Source organism: Salvia splendens, chromosome 10 (genome assembly GCF_004379255.2).
Source record: "Salvia splendens isolate huo1 chromosome 10, SspV2, whole genome shotgun sequence".
NCBI lineage: Eukaryota > Viridiplantae > Streptophyta > Magnoliopsida > Lamiales > Lamiaceae > Salvia > Salvia splendens.
The window spans coordinates 13,874,696-13,892,227 of NC_056041.1; the positions used below are offsets into that span (position 1 = coordinate 13,874,696).

The 17,532-nt window shown below is 36.6% G+C and overlaps 2 protein-coding genes and 1 pseudogene across 3 annotated transcripts; 2 read left to right on the forward strand and 1 right to left on the reverse strand.

The window, feature by feature from the left end:
• Positions 1-1,352: 1,352 nt before the first annotated feature.
• LOC121751071 (ER lumen protein-retaining receptor erd-2.2-like) lies at positions 1,353-4,863 on the reverse strand. The gene is made up of 6 exons (XM_042145786.1): positions 4,526-4,863; positions 3,675-3,874; positions 2,506-2,646; positions 2,312-2,392; positions 1,904-2,028; positions 1,353-1,815 (listed from the first exon to the last, which is right to left on the reverse strand). Exons 1-6 carry the CDS (start codon positions 4,746-4,748, stop codon positions 1,767-1,769), a joined length of 819 nt encoding a protein of 272 aa, XP_042001720.1. The 5' UTR covers positions 4,749-4,863; the 3' UTR covers positions 1,353-1,766.
• A 7,731-nt stretch (positions 4,864-12,594) lies between these two features.
• LOC121752024 (pentatricopeptide repeat-containing protein At1g09220, mitochondrial-like) lies at positions 12,595-17,296 on the forward strand. 2 transcript variants are annotated; one of them, XM_042146895.1, is made up of 3 exons: positions 12,595-12,806; positions 12,929-13,025; positions 15,710-17,296. In XM_042146895.1, exon 3 carries the CDS (start codon positions 15,753-15,755, stop codon positions 17,160-17,162), a length of 1,410 nt encoding a protein of 469 aa, XP_042002829.1. In that variant the 5' UTR covers positions 12,595-12,806; positions 12,929-13,025; positions 15,710-15,752; the 3' UTR covers positions 17,163-17,296. The 2 variants fall into 2 exon arrangements, with proteins under 2 accessions (XP_042002829.1, XP_042002830.1); XM_042146896.1 differs by having other exon boundaries at positions 12,680-12,834.
• On the forward strand, positions 13,015-15,460 carry LOC121752023 (annotated as a pseudogene).
• Positions 17,297-17,532: the final 236 nt, after the last annotated feature.

The following is a 17,532-nucleotide window of genomic DNA, read 5'->3' on the forward strand; positions in this document are numbered from 1 at the left end:
TTTAAAAAATTATACTAATATTCAAAATATCAATATAGAATAATAAATCACAAATTATAACGTTAAATGCATAAAATATCTATGACCATAAAAGTAATAATCATATATGAGTATGAAAACAATTTGAGTATGATTAATTATTAAAATATTACGATAGATTTTAGAGGAATACGTTGGTATTAGCTATACCAACATATTGGGAGACCATGATAGTAGTAGAAGCTCTTCACATCACCATCTCTCACACTACTCTCATTCTACTTCCTCCTTCACTACCGTTGCAAAAGAACTATAGTCAGCCGCAGAGTACTCGGTTCTTAAAAATCTATCTACTCATTATTCTAGCTGCAGGCATAGCTCCTCTTCTTGTGGATTCCATCTTTTCAACCCTTCAAATATTTTATTTTGGCATGCTTATCGCAGTGGATATTCCTCTTTCGACAACCACATTGTATGGGATGCAACACCATCACATGATAACGCCCACCGACCACACTCGTTCTCCTCCATGGCCATGAGTCCATGATACTTTTGGTTTATGGGTTGGTATTTATAAAAAAAATTGGTGGCGATTGGCATTATTCCCTTTTGGTATTCTCCTTTGGACGATCCCTTAGACATTCTTCTCTAAAATGACTCTTATTGATAGTAAATGTTGAGGCTGGTGATACGTATGTCATTTGAATTTCCTCATTAAATGTATATCATTCATCTTTTAGAAAATAATAGTAACTCTCTATTTTGGAAACTGCCGCATTGAATAAAATAAAAATCGTAACTGCTAAATTTTATTTTACAACTTTCCACCAATTGTACTACAAGTAATTACTCTTTTCATTTTTCAGTATTTATGATATTCAATGGAAGGTGTGAAATGATCTAAGGCATGGGAAGGCAACGTCTAAATTTTTATTCATAAATGTCTAGATTATGGAGTAGTTTTTATTCTTAAATCAGTTTTATCAAAATTATATACTTTTAAATCTTAAATGACAGTTTTGTAAATATCCTCAAAACTCCCCTTTTATATATGTATAGATAGCGAAAAATGTATTTTTTTAAAATCCTCTTCACCCTTCTTTTTTTCTATGTACATATATTGATGAAAAACTAAATTTCTGTAAAACTGCCAACCTATTAAGTGTACATACTCGACTAAAGTTCAAAACTGATCCAACCTATTTATCCGAAAAACTTTTTGCACCATGATAAACAGTTCCATCCAAAATTGATGATCAACTTCATTTGTACCAAATTAACAAGTTAATCAAATCATCATATCGGGAAAAAAATTCAAAAAAATATTTAAAGTTCGTATATTTACAACATCTAATAAAAAGCCTCCAATTTTCATGTAGGAATCCATATGTTACAACTGAAAGCAAACAATGACACATAAATAGCTCGAGTCTAAATTTAATCCATTTTGCACAAATGAGAACAATCAAGAGCTAATAAAGAACTCTACTAAACTAAACTTATGTAAAATAAAACTTACAAGGATAATTGTTAAATATGGACATCAATCTTACTCCTTCCGACACAGTCACTCTACATTTTCCAGCTAAATATGGCACTGTTGACGAAGAATCGAAACATGCTTGCATCGTGATCGACTCTACAGAAAATTATGGTGTAACGAAAGAATCTGGTGAGTTAAGTCCATTTTGATATCTAGTTTGCTGCAACCTCTTGATTTCTGTTAACCAACCAGAACCCCATAAGCAACACTAAGAGACAACGGGAGAAGCTTGCGTAGCAACTGGTTAGACCACCCCAGAAGGAAGGCGCAACACGAGCTGACCACCAAAAACGCTGCAGGGAACCAAGATTGGTGCATCAATTTAAGGCAGTTGGAGCAGATAAACACACGCGCACCAGCAATGGTAGAAGGGATGCATACCTTTCGACATAGTAATAGCAAAAATCAGCAAGAATGAAAGTTTGAACAATTTCAGAAATAAGAACCATTGATGGCCAAAGGCCGTAACCCAGTGCCACGAGGAGATGACCTCGACTGTCCAAAACCTGCCAAATACAATTGGGCAAATGTTATACTCCTACTGAAACCTTCATAAACTATCCACATACTGAGAAAGGATTCATGGAATCTGGGCGATGATTATGGAAATTGTCATATAATACTGTGTTTTGCTTCATGGAACACAAAAGGTTTAAGAAAATATTTAAAACAAACGCTACACATATGAATTAAGTAACAAATACGTAATTAGGTAAGATTGGGCACAGATTTTGCTGTATAAGAACCAAATGAAATACTATGAACTCATGGCAAGTCTGAGCATCAAACCTGAAGGACCCAGTGAGCACAGCTCAAGAACCTCGCAACACCCAATGCGAAAACATAATGAGCAGTAAAGGGTTCAACAATCTGCAAACCAAACATTTGAGAGAGTCAATAGCTCATACATTCTATCTGTCCAAACTCACAACACAAATGCTAACAACGTGCCTACAGGAGTAGCTTTCCCAAGAAGATTCTACCTTTGTATTTTGCATGACACACAGCTGTGGTAACACGGAAACAGCTTCTAGATAAACACAGAATGCCCAGAAAATCCTGTTAATGAGGTGGTGTGATGTAGTTGGGTGAATTATTAAAGCTAAAACAGCACAAGGGGCCAGCTGCACAGGCATGAGAATCTCTTTCAGATGGTGAACAGTAAAAATTGAACAAATATGTAATTACATATAGACAGACATTGGATATGAATAATATGATAGTTTAATTTATACTCCTACTCAGCAATGTTTCATTTCTTAAGCTATGACCACTACAGTTTTTCTAGGCACTAAGTAGCTAAATATTGAACTTGAAACCATAAACGAGTAAATGTCAATGAGGAAACACGAAGCAACAAAAGAGGTGGGGATTAAGGAAACTCCAAGTTGAATTGGTGCTGTCACAACAATAGCATATTTGACTAGCTTCAAACTTATGCTAGGCTCATTAAGGCAGTGAAATATAAGAGGAAGCTCAGAACACATCCATTTACATAATATTAGTAAGGAGGCCAAAGAAATATCCTAAGGACAGTCACAAATGACAAAAAGGTTATTCTATCAGACATGTGAATATCAATCTTATTTCAAGCTACAAACAAGAATTCTTCAAGAAAGAATCCTCTTCCTCATATACAAAACAACTCCAAAGGACTAGGGACTAGGGAGTCAATGGTAAGATAAGCCTATAAAGACTTAAGATGTTAAAATACTAGAATAGCTAACAACTGCAGTACAGAGCATACATTAGATCTTCAGCTGAAACTAAATCAGCCAAAATTTCCTGAACACAGAAATAGAAAGATTTCATGACCTCAATAAAAAAAACTGGAAAAAGATAGCATCAACCACCATTGATTGGAGAGTGGAAAAACAAATGTAAAAATCTTTATTCTTGGAATACAAAGATTTCATGACCTCAATAAAAAAGAAATTGGAAATAGATAACATTAACCACCATTGATTGAAGAGTGGGAAAACAAATGTAAAAATCTGTTCTTGAAAATACGTAGAAAACTGGCTTTTCCATAAAAATATCACAAAAGTTAAGATAAAATTACTTAATGAAGTTACTAATGATAATCCCTGTAGAGTTATAGTACTAATCAAGCTGTTGATTGAATAAATCAACATTTCTAGAATTGGCTTACCACATAGTATTGCAAAAAATTGTCTTTATCTTCCATATAACTTGACTTCAATTTAAATCTGATCATATAAATAACCCACAAGGTAGTAGCCAGCGTAGCCAGGTCGAGCACAGTATGTATGTCATATTCCATGACAAAGCTGCAATACAATCTAACAGCCAAAAAGATTGCTGTTAGCTCCTGTGATTTGAGTGAAATTCCTGCGACGAGATAATTTGTATAAATGAAGAGAATCAGCATCAACCGAAGTTTAGAACACAAAGCCAATGGAAAATTTTAAATACACATAGTTGTCAACAAATAACTACAAATTTTTGAAGGCCATAATCTGCAAGCTTCAAACCATCAAAAAAGATCCAACACTTAGCATAGAGTTTGAGCAAAATTACAGCTCGTACTTTTTCTTGTTTTTTAAAATTTTTTTATATATCGCAGCTGCAATCAATAGCAGACAGTATTATTAATTTTTCAAGTAAAAGAATGCCGAACAAACATATCTTTCAGCACTCAAACAAATTAGAAACATAAACAATCCTAGTAATTTTTAAACAATACAGCAGCATCATAATATAATGATAAGAAGATAAACAATCAGTAGCATCACCACGTTTGCATTCTGGAAAAGGCTCTATTTTAACCCTCAATCAACACACGGATGAGAATTGCACGTATAAAAAATCCAAAAAATCACCCTATTGCAACTACTTCGCATGGGAAAGGGAAAATAAACGTAAGAAACATCAATTCTAAATGCTCCAAATGCTTTTCTCATGCAACAATTCCACACTTGAAAGCATCCAACCCAAAAACAACAACGTCATATAGCAAAAAAAATATAACGAACGCCGTACCAGCGCAAGTCTTCTCCTTCATCAATTTATAAATAAGAACGGAGATTCCAACCGAGTGCACAGCTTCCGCCGCGACAAAAAGGTTGTCGTGATCGTTCACAATGGCGCGGAGGATAATGAGCACCGCCATGCCGGTGATTACAGCGAGGAACGCCTTCACCTTCGGCGGCTGCCGCCGTACCCACGCCGTTACGGACTGGATCGGCCTCTTCGGGGGCCTCATCGTCGGATAAATTAGCAGATTATCTCTCTAGGATTTGAAAATTGGGAGGATAATTTTTGGGGGAAAATTTTGGTGGTGAAGGAATGTATGAGTAGTATTTTTTTAACTTGCAATGCAAAAGAGTTTGATCATTTTAGGTTTGAAACAACGAATGACTTTCCACATAAATTTGTATGGAGATGAGAGATTATATTTATTTTAGTGGAGCAATTTTCTCGTATTTATCCTGTTTAAAATAATTAATGATGACAAGTGGTTTAAGATATTAACAAATTTATGGATATTTATTAGTAGTAAATTGATATGGAATAGTATTTGAATACATATCACGTACTACTACTATACTATTACTAACTAGATTTTGGATTTTGCCAAATAAATCGATCTCAATCTTTGAGATATGGCTCTTAGTTTTATAATTTTAAAGATTTTATATTACTGAAAATATAATAGCAGTATGAATAATTACAAATACATAAATATTCTCTTGGTGGTGGTTCAACTAAAGTATAATAAATATAGGAGTTGGAGGTTAAGGCAGCTACACCAAAACCACCATTTTAATATGCCTATAATGGTATATTAACTTTGCAAATAATCAGTTCCTTCACTATTGAGTAACATTTGCCATGATATGGTACCCAACAAGTAGTATCGAGTATTTGACATCCATGAATATTAAAAGAGGATTTAGGATGAGGTATTATTTCAGATTTGCGGGAATATGCACATAGATTACATGCATAATTTCAATAGTGTCTAACTTCTTCTATATTTTGTCGTGATTATCTCATTTTTCCACCTAATAAACTATTGTATTAACACTATGCACCGAATAAATTACAATATGATTTTACATTTTTACTACGATGATTATTAGGACTAATCTATTGTTTCATAATTCAGACTATTTGATCCTTATGAGTTTCATCATGTATACGTCATAGTACTGTATTTGTTTTAAAATTTTTTGGAGTACTAATATTTAATTGTTTCCGAAATATCCTTCTAAGTATGACAGATCGAAAGACAAAACCATAATTTCGTTGCTGAAGTGTCATTATTTTCATGTGCCAATACTAGCTTACTCGATTTGACATGGACTAAATAACGGCAACTAAGTTATACTCTTTCTGGTCCATTGTAGTAGAGTCATTTTTCTATTTGGTATATACGATATATTTCATAGTAGTAGAGTCATTTAAATTTTAAAAGTCAAAACATTTCTCTTCGCTTACTTTAGTCGCTCTTATTTTATTCTCTTTTCATCTCTTTACATTTTTCCTTTCCTACTTTATTCTTTTTTTTACTTAACTAGTGTTAGCACCCGTACTATGCACGGGACAAAAAATTTTCAAATAATAAAGATATATTAATAGCTAAATAAATAAACATAAAGAATATATAGAGTAAATAATACTCAATAAAAAATGCTCCGCTTAGAATAGGACAGAGGAAGTATATTTGTAATTTGTGAAGATACAAAAATTACTCACACAACTTAGATTTTCAATATACATAAATTTAAAACCACAATATAGAAAACTTCATTTTATTAAAAAGCCAAAAAAGTACAACGCGCAATACTTAAAAAATACAAATTCAACGGTTAGATAACCAAATTTCTTCTATTGAAAGTGAGTTAGAAAAGAGATTGGGAAGCATAAGAAATGAAGATAAAATATAATGTATTTATGGTGTATCTATAGTCCAAGTGCCCGCAATGGCGGACTATAGTTCGCAGTCCGAACTATACACAGGACGGGTGTATGGGGCGAGGGCGCGAGGCTTAGGGCGGCCATCCGCAATGGCTGACTATAGCCCATACTAAGCATAGTCCGGGCAATATTCCACACCATTGCATGCATGTGTAGTCCGGGCTATGGTCCACTCCATTGCTGATACTAATCAATAATTTTTAAAAATATTTTATCAAAATAAACAATTAAGTGAAAAGTAATTTACATATGAATAAATTATATTACTATATAAGTTTAAAACTTATTTGAGAAGCCAAGATAGAAAATTTGGATCACCCATTAATCACATATTAGTTGAGTATTTATTCTTAAGAATTTGTACGAACTTTATAAGTTTAGATTCGTTTTAAATATTTATAATTTCATCAAATTTCAAAATTTATTCTATAGGATGAAAATTGAAGACTAATTAAAATGTATTTTAATCGAGTAAATATAGGATGAAAATGGAAAAGGTCAAATATTTGTATTGTGGTTTCGCTTATGAATTAATTCGAAGAAGAAGCATTGCAATAATAAATAATATTTTCATTTTAATCGAAATTGAAGGCAAAGTAAACTCTCTAGCACAATTCCAATTCTAACATAAATAGAAGGAAAATTAATATATAATTTTAATTACTTAATTAGAAAAGAATTTGTTTTAAAAATTATATAAATCCAATAAATACTATTCCCACCGTCCCGGCTAAGATGACACATTCCTTGAGCGACATAGGATTTTATGAATTATTGGTTAATGTGTTTAATTGGAGAGAGAAAAGGTGGGTGTAAGAGCATTCACAATAAGAGCCTATCTCCGGAGCATATCTCCCTGCAATGAGAGCTCATCCCGGAGCCTATCTCAGAGCCCATCTCATTTCCACATCATCACTATTTTTATATATTTCACTTTTAATTGTTGGTGTAAATTAAAGACAACATAATAGACGTCCCAAAACAAATTTTATTAAAAATAAAATAAAACATCATACTTTATAAAAACAAAAAAATAAGATAACGATAGATAAAATGTGAATTGATGTAAAATTGCTGAAGTTCATATCATCGTGGAAAGAATTAAAATTGAAATTGAGATTGGAAATAGATGAATGTGAATTGATGGGGAATGAGATATATATAGTGGATTAAAAATTGAATTAAATAAAAAAGAGGATATCGGCTAGGCTTGTGATCGGCGCGGGGGCGGAGGGGATGGGGGGTTGAGATGGCCTCCCTCCCCATAGTGGAGGCCTATGAGAGGTGATGTGGGGGCCTATCGCAAGGGCAGAGCGATCGGCCCCCATAGTGAATGCTCTAAGTATGAAAATAGAGAGAGAAAGAAAGATGATATTTTAATAGGAGTGAGAAAAAATGGTTGAGTGTATTAATTGGAGAGAGAAAGTTTTCAAAAAGGAATGTCATCTTAGTTGGGGCAACTAAAAATGAAAACGTGTCATCTTAAGTGGAACGGAGGGAGTAGTCAAATTAAATCCTAAATTTTAAGACATACTAATTTTTTAATCCTAACACCCAATTTAGAACTCTTCTCAAAATATAATAAATATTTTCCAACCAAAGAATCCAATAAATTAAGGTCCAAATTGTATACTCCTACATAAATTAATAGGGTCATGTTAAAGTCCTTTTCGTGCATTAGATTTAAGTTGCTTCTCGATTTGGAGCGTCCGATCTGGAGGATGGACGATCCGGATTACAATCCTACTTAACCATCCCGTAGTTCATTATTTAGTGATTTTCGTTCATTATGAGGGTTAATTAGTAATTTTATGTTCTAAAAAAACGCAAACGTTCTGGGTGAGATTTACGCGGGATTCACCCACTACTTTCCATCTACGCAACGCCGAATCAAATTCCGCTTCTCTCTCCCGCTCCGTTCTCAATTTCCCACCGATAGTAAAACCCTAGCCGCCACCACGCAAGGGCTCGCCGTTCATTCTGAAATTCAACGAGTGTTCCGTTGATGTTCTGAAAAAGATATCACCACGTTTGCTTCTGGAGGTAGTGTTTTTCGATTGTTATTGGACTGATTCAATCTACGAGTTGTTACAAGTGTGTCCGTGTTTTTGCCCGTAATACACCACCCACACCACGATTCAACCGATTAATCTGTCTGTCTAAATTCATTATATGCATCGTTAGATGAATTCTATATCTGCTGGTGGTGGTCACTGAGAATAGTATGTAGTCGAGTTTGTACATTATTTGCATGATTGTGTGCATTAATATAACTGATGTTGAGTGATTTTGCAGAGCCACCTCACGCAAAACACTACCCTTCAAGATCTCAACCAACGCCGGCTGGAAGGTGAGAGATCTATTTCATTTGCATATAGAATTCCTGGTATTGATGTAAACATTGCAATCCTGTTTTATGCATCATTTGACTGTTGTTGTACATCAGTTTAAGAGTGAATACAATATTTATATGTTCATTACTTGATTGATTGGGTATACGGGTGATTAGGTGAATGCAATATTCCTATGCGCATTATTTGATTGAATCTATACATTATTTAACTATTAGTATTCATTATTTATAAATTAATAGGGATTATTTGACTGCTTGTGTACATGAATGAATGGGTGAATGCAATATTTATGTGTGCAATATTTATTGAATCTGTACATTATTTACCTAGTAATTTACATTATTTGTCAAGTATTGAGCATTATGTGACTGCTTGTGTACTTGGGTGAATGGCTGAATGCAATATTCTTGTGTGCATTATTTTATTGAATCTGGACATTATTTAGCTAATAGTTTACATTATTTATCAAGTATTGGGTATTATGTGAATGCTTGTGTACATGGGTGAATAGGTGAATGTCATATTCCGTAATCTTGTACATGGGTCAAAGAGTGAATGCAATATTTGTATGTTCATTACTTGATCGAATCTGTACATTATGTAGTTATTTCTATGCATTATATATCCTGTTTTATGCATCATTTGACTGCTGTTGTACACGAGTTTAAGAATGAGTACAATATTTATATGTTCATTACTTGAGTGATTCTGTTCATTATTTGGCTATTTGAATGCATTATTTATCCTTTTTATGCATCATGTGATTGCTGTTGTACATGAGTCAAAGAGTGAATTGAATATTTGTATGTTCATTACTTGGCCGGATCTGTACATTATTTAGTTATTTTAGTGCATTATTTAACATGGTTTATGCTTTATGTGACTGTTGTTGGACATGAGACAATGAGTGATTGCAATATTCTTGGTGCATTTGTTGATTTATTCTGAACATTATTTGATTATTAAAATGCATTATGTATCAGTTTTTAGACATTATTTTGATGCTTCTGTACAATGGTGTATAAGTGAATGCAGTATAACTGTCCACATTATTTTATCCAGTCTGTAAATTATGTAACTAATTGTATGTTATTATTGTGTATGTTGTACAACATGAAAGTAGCTAAGATTGGACATTGACGAGGCGGTCGATGATATACTGCCAGTAGGAATTAACCATAAATTCAGGGAGCGCTTATCAGAGGCCGGGACTAGTACAGCTCCGGAAGAGACGGAGGATAGGAAACTAAGGGGTAGGAACGTCGACCATCTGTATTGTCGACGAACCCCTACAGAGTTTCTGAATTGTATAAAGAGTTTAACTCCATGGCAGAAGGAAGACGTCACGGAACTTGTACATGAGTCTAAGAGTGAATGCAATATTTGTACATTATTTAGCTATTTATATGAATTATTTATCTTGTTTTATGCATCAATAGACTGCTGTTGTACACGAGTCTAAGAATGAATGCAATATTTGTATGTTCATTATTTGAGTGATTTTATACATTATTTGGCTATTTGAATGCATTATTTTTCCTGTTTTATGCATCACGTGGTTGTTGTTGTACATACTAGACCCTAGCCCCTAGGCTTGTTAAACCCCTAGGGAAAACAAGAAACATGCGTCAAACATCGAAACACGACACACCTGAAATTAAACGGATCAGGATAAATGTTCATTACATATCACATAAAATGCATTACAGAAACTAAACTACGCATTATACTACACTAAAATGTACATTATGTATATCTGTTTTAAAAAATACCTACGCGCTATACATGTGCAACCCGAGATGAATTACTGCAGCTTGTGTATTTATACAACATTTTTTAGACTTATAACATACTACACCCTAGCCTCTGGGCTTGTTAAACCCTTAGGGAAAACAAGAAACGTGCGCTAAATATCGAAACACGACACAGCTTAAATGAAACGAGACAGAATAAATGTTCATTACATATCACAAATAATGCATTATAGAAACTAAAACTACGCATTACACTACATAATATGTACATTATTTATATCTGTTTTTAAAAATGCCTACGCGCTATGCATGTGCAACCCCAGACGAATTACTGCAGCTCGTGTATTTAGACAACGTTTTTTAGACTTTGATCATACTACATCCTAGCCCCTAGGCTTGTGAAACCCTTAGGGAAAACAAGAAATGTGTGTAAAACATCAAAACACGGCACAACCTAAATTAAACGGGTAAGGATAAATGTTCATTACATACCACAAATAATGCATTACAGAAACTAAACTACGTATTATACTACACAATATGTACATTATGTATATCTGTTTTAAAATATACCTACGCGTTATGTATGTGGAAACCCAAACGAATTACTCCAGCTCGTGTATTTGGACAACGTTTTTTAGACTTAGAACATACTACACCCTAGCCCCTAGGCTTGTCAAACCCTTAGGGAAAACAAGAAACGTTCGCCAAACAACGACACACGACACAACTTAAATTAAATGGGTCAGGATAAATGTTCATTACATATCACAAAGAATGCATTACAGAACCTAAACTACGCATTATACTATACAAAATATACATTATGTGCAACCCCAGACGAATTACTTCAGCTCGTGTATTTGGAAAATGTTTTTTAGACTTAGAATATACTACACTCTAGCCCCTAGGCTTATCAAACCCTTAGGGAAAATAAGAAACGTTCGCCAAACAACGACACATGGCACAACTTAAATTAAACGGGTCAGGATAAATGTTCATTACATATCACAAAGAATGCATTATAGAATCTAAACTACGCATTATACTATACAAAATATACATTATGTGCAACCTCCGACGAATTATTGCAACTCGTGTATTTGGAGAACGTTTTTTAGACGCGTATCGAATCATCTTCTCGAACTTTTTGCATATTTGGACAACCGTACGACGCAGCGTCGCCACCGAGGTGCGACTCCACCTCTAGCTCAGACCGCTACGCGAATCTCCCTTTAATTCTCGGCATCGTCTCGGCGTACGCTTTCCTCGACACGTATCGAATCGTCTTCTCGAACTTTCTGTTCTTCCTCTTCTCTCTGTACCTCAGCACCCTCGCCTCTCTATCCATTCCCAGCACCGCCACGCTCTCGCTCTTCCCCAAGCTCTCCGCCGCCTCCGGCACCACCCCCACCTCCATTAACGACGACAACACCTGTAATTAGCAATTTCAAAATCAATTGCGCATATCCACCAAATTAGGGTTTATCAAATCAAAAGAGGGGAACAGGAGCATACTCTCTGGCTGATGGATTGCGAGGTGAAATTGTACATGAATGGCTTGGGCACCGCGTAATCCATTTCAAAAGTGGGGAATCCGTTCACGACGGGACCCGGTACGTATTGACCCGATTCGTTCTGCACCGGCACGACTCCGTCGGAGGAGAAGGAATTAAACTAAATCTGGAACCAATTTTTCTGAGAAACTGCAATAATCCGCACGGAGGAAATCTCGCAGCATTCCATAACTAATTAGAATAGATAATCTCTATTCTACCCTTCTCACGTTAATAAATCATAAAATCTGATAATTCCATTCAAATATTTAATCCATTGAATCAGCACAAATACACGGTTGAGATTAAAAAGGAAATTGGATTAAGTAGAGGAAAAAGATTTGAATACAATCCTAAATTAATACGTACTTTTACATAAACTAATAAATTATTTTTAAATTACAGAATCCAATAAATTAAAGGCCCAAATAATATACACATATAACAATATACATAAACTAAAAGCTGCGTCCCCCTCTCCCTCTCCCTCTCCCTCTCCCTCGGTGCGTCACCCTCTCATCCCCCCTCTCAATCGGCGAATTAGCCATCCCACGCCACCAGCCTGCCTCGCCGGCGCTACTTCCGCCTTGCCCCGTCGCTCCTCCGTGTTGCCTCGCCGATCCACCAAGCTTCCTCGCCGGATTTTCTTACTGTCTGCCTGATTTATCAGCCTCCAGTCAGCTCTTCCTCCTCAATTTCTGAAAGTTTGATTTATTTTAGTTGGATAATTGAAAGTTTGATTCTTTTTAGTTGGATTACATAAAAGGCATCTAACAGATTCATACCTCTCCCTTCCAGAAGTTGGATCTCTCCGCCGTCTACTCGCCGAGGAGCTACCTATCCAGTTGGTCTCTCCGGTAGCGTCGCCACCGTCGGGCCGACCTCCACTCGCAGAGTAGCTACCTATCCCTGGATTTGCATAATTTCTCTCTTCAGTGCTGATTTTAATTATGTGATTATTTATATATACTTATTTCAAAACATATTTGAGAAGCCACTTTTTCTCATAAGAGCTGCAAGTGATCGTTATATCTAAACCCTAGCATAATCAATATTTGTACTCGCTTCGATGTTTCTTCACACGCTCGCTCATCCGAATTTCCAGTCCCGAATTGCTTCCACCATCTCCCGCCAAAAGTGGTCGGAGCTCAAACCAATCATTCAATCCTCCACTCCTGCCGATTTCTTACGCCAGCTCTTCCAATTCGATAATTTCGACACCGACCTCGTTGTATCCTTCTTCAAATGGTCGCAGAAGAGATGCGAGGCTGCCTTCTCTATTGAGGATCACGTAAGACTCTTTATCTTGCTAGCGAATGAGAAAAAGTACCCCAAGCTTCGGTCTTTACTCCACACGTTTCCAAAACAAGCAGAAACCTTTTCAATTTCCACGGTTTGTCACTCCCTTTTGACTGTCAGTGATAAAGCGTGCGCAAATATAGTTGTATTTGATATGCTGATATCGGCTCTTGTGAGCAATGGGAAGGTTGATTTAGCATTTGAAGGTTTCATGCGTGTTGGGGATTATGGGTTTAAGTTGTCTGTGCGTTCGTGTAATTTGCTGTTGGCTGCGCTGGTGAAAGATGGTAGGACTGGAAATGTGGAGTTTGCTTATAAGGAGATGGTTAGGAGGAGGATTGGGATGGATGTGATCACGTTTAACACGGTAGTTTGTGGGCTTTGCAAGGCTGGAAAGTTGAACAAGGCGCGTGATGTCGTGGAGGATATGAGTATTCATGGTGTGGCACCCAATGTGGTTACTTACAACACTTTGATCGATGGCTACTGCAAGAGGGGCGGTGAGGGGAGAATGTACAAAGCTGATGCACTGTTGAAGAATATGGTGGAGAAGGGGATTTCTCCGAGTGTAATCACGTATAACATTCTTATTGACGATTTTGCAAGGATGGTACTGTGGGTGCCGGTATAAGGATTATCAAGGAAATGAAAGACCAGGGTGTGAGACCAAGTGTGCTCACGTATAACTCGTTGATTAATGGACTCTGTGGTGATGGAAAAGTCGATGCAGCATTGAGTTTAAGGGATGAGATGGTGGCGGTAGATGTGGAACCAAACATTGTTACTCATTCCACATTAATCAATGGATATTCGAAGAATAATATGTTGAAGAAAGCCAGGGACTTGTTTGATAATATCATAAGCCAAGGGGTTGCATTGAACGTACTGACATTCAACGCTTTGATAAATGCGTACTGCAGAGTGGGTGAATTGGAAGAAGCAGTAGCTATATTCAATCTTATGTTGGACAACAAGGTTTCTCCCAATGTATCAACGTACAATTGCTTGGTCGGTGCTTGTTGTCGTGATGGAGATATGGAAGCAGGGCATAAGCTTCTGAGTGAGATGGAGAAGGGGTTGAAATATGATGTAGTTACCTATAATATTAGGATAGACGCAATGTGCAAGAGGGGTGAAACCAGGAAGGCCGTTAGGTTGGTGGATGAAATGTATAAAAGGGGTCTGAATCCGAGTCATGTTACGTACAATACTTAGATGGATGACTACTGCAAGCAGGGAAGCCTGAAGGCAGCTTTGGGTGTGAAGAAAAGAATGGAGAAAGAAGGGAAGCGGCCAAATGTTGTGACATTTTACGTGCTGATTAAGGGTTTTTCGCGAAGTGGCAAGCTTGAGCAGGCGAATAGATTTCTTAATGAGATGTTGGAGAAAGGATTGGTACCAAACAGGATTACTTATGATTTGATCAAGGAGGAAATAATGGAAAAGGGATTTGTTCCGGACATAGATGGTCATCTTTATAGTGATTTGGTAGCTGCAGATTCCCCTTGAGTTTTGTTTACTGGTAATTCTTCTGAGATTATTTGATGCATGTGGTTATTTGTTAGTATTAATTTAGTTAATTGTGTAAGATAAGGAATAGAATTAATCAACATTAGTCAAAAAATGTAACTTTGTGTTTTGGATCGAGAATGCCATAATATGTCTAGTTGAACTTTGTGAAAATTACATGAGAAATTTGTGAGAATATACTCGTCAAAAATAAAGAATTAATGAAACTACGAAAAATGGAAATAAGAAAAGATTAAAAAAAAAGAAATTATATTCTTATTTAATTTTTTACTATTGTTAATTTTAGAGGGGGAAAAAAGAAAAGAAAGAGAATATCACCACCACTGCTCGGACTGTCTCTCCCAGCCGGCAGCCGGCGTCGTCTTCATCTGTGTTCTTACACTCTGCAACATCTCCTCCCTCTTCTGCTATCTTCTCTTCTAACTTTCATTAGAGAGTTCTAGCTTGGAGACTCAAGCTTCACCTTTCAATAACTATTCCATTTCATATACCTAGAATGAAGGTAATAACTTCACCTTCCAATAACTTCTGGAATCCTATCATTCAAAGTTTCAAATGGAAGAAATTCGACTGTTAATTCATAGAAGAAATTCAGAAAATAATATTTAACGAACATACATTTTAAGTTAGAGGTTAATTGATAACTTCCTTTGAAAATGAATTTGATATATTTTCAGCTGAATATTTGTATTGATATAGCGCTCAATCCTAAAACCAAAAGGGCTTGATTTTGTGCCTTTTTATTTTCAGGTATGAGATCATAGAGAATTATGGCCTCCAAGTGTTCGATAAAATGTCTAGTAGGCAAAACCAGTACAACAATCTTCTCTCCCTGCTCCACAAGAACAGCCGCCGCCGCCGCGGCATTCAGCAAATCCACTGCCACCTTCTCCTCACAAAGCCACTCTTCAACAACATAATTAGTCTTCTTGTTCTTTGGAACTCCATAATCAAGCACTACGCACTCAGTAGATTCCCACAAGATGCTCTCTCTCTCTTCAAACATCTCGGCAATCGAAGGAGCCCCTTTCCCTTCGATAGTATCACCTACTCCTATCTCATCAAAGCATGCGCAAATATGAAGAGAACAGACGTGGGGAGCCAGCTCCAATCCCTGAGCACTAAAGCAGGGTTTGATAGCAATGTCCATGTGCAGACCGCGTTGGTGAATATGTATGCTGATTCTAGGTATTTGGTTGAGGCAAAGAAGGTGTTCGATGGAATGCCTGACAGGAATATGGTGACTTGGAATGTTTTGCTGACCGGGTTTGTTAAATGGGGCGAGATTGCGGCTGCAAGGGCTATTTTTGACGCCATGCCAGAGAAGAATGTGGTTTCGTGGACCGGGCTCATTGACGGGTACACCCGCGTGAACCGGTTTCACGAGGCCTTACATTTGTTTCGGATGATGGTTGCGCACGAAGGGATCCGACCCACAGAGGTGACTCTCCTTGCAGTTTTCCCATCCATATGGAACGTCGGGTCGCTCGAGTTTTGCCAGATGATTCATGGCTACGGAGAGAAGAGTGGACTAAATGTGTTGGATGTTCGGGTTGTGAATTGCCTGATCGATGCATACTCGAGGAGCGGTAGCATAGGAAGCGCGTGGCGGATATTCGAGGAAGTCGATGATGAGAGGAAGAATTTGGTTTCTTGGACTTCAATGATATCTGCTTTTGCAATGCATGGAATGGCTGGAGAAGCTTCTGATTGCTACAAGAAGATGGAGAGCAAGGGCGTTGTGCCTAACTCGGTCACGTTTCTTAGTGTGATGAGTGGTTGCAGTCATGGCGGATTGGTGGCTGAGGGGCTCGAGTACTACAGGAAAATGATTGATGATTATGGGATTATGCCTGAAATCAAGCATTACGGAGCTTTGATCGACATGTTGGGGAGGGCGGGGAGATTGGAGGAGGCGGAGAAGATAGCCCTAGGCGTCGCCATGGATGAGACCGGTAATGTTGTGGTGTGGAGGACACTTTTGGGTGCGTGCAGCTTCCATGGCGACGTTGAGATGGGGGAGAGAGTGACGAGGAGGATAATGGAGATCGAGAGGAGATACGGCGGCGATTATGTGCTTATGTCAAACATCTTCTCTGCAGCAGGTAGGTTTGGAGATTCTGAGAGAGTTAGGAAGATGATGGATGCCAGAAATGCCTCGAAACTTGCTGGGATTACTCTCTCTACTTGCAGAGATTTTTGATGGTTGTGATAATCTCTCATTTCTCAGTAGACAAAATCTAATCATTGTATTTATGTATTACAATTTACTGCTGTATTTGTTAAATGTAGGAAGTTTTGGCATAATCAGAAAGAGTAAAATTGATGGGATCTAAATCCTCATGTGTTTTTATTACAAGGTGTTTAGAAAATTCAACTATATTTTTCAGTATTTTATAACTTGAGGATACCTATATTATTATCCGTACTAGTAGTAATATCTTACCCTTGTGGTGCACGACATATTTTCTTAAAAGTTTATTGAATAAAATATAAAATAAAAAATCATTTATTAAAATAAGTGTATAAATGTTGACTAAGAATATATATATGGTTCAATAGTGAAACAATGT

What these genes read in the sequence shown, in the direction of transcription:
- LOC121752024 (XM_042146895.1), top strand. Translation starts at nt 15,753, where the DNA reads ATGTCTAGTAGGCAAAACCAGTACAACAATCTTCTCTCCCTGCTCCAC.
- LOC121751071 (XM_042145786.1), bottom strand. Translation starts at nt 4,748, where the DNA reads ATGAGGCCCCCGAAGAGGCCGATCCAGTCCGTAACGGCGTGGGTACGG. An exon ending in ATTTTTTGCAATACTATGTG is followed by an intron (nt 2,647 to 3,674) that starts GTAAGCCAATTC and finishes ATGCCTGTGCAG; the next exon opens with CTGGCCCCTTGTGCTGTTTT. An exon ending in GTGTCATGCAAAATACAAAG is followed by an intron (nt 2,393 to 2,505) that starts GTAGAATCTTCT and finishes TTTGGTTTGCAG; the next exon opens with ATTGTTGAACCCTTTACTGC.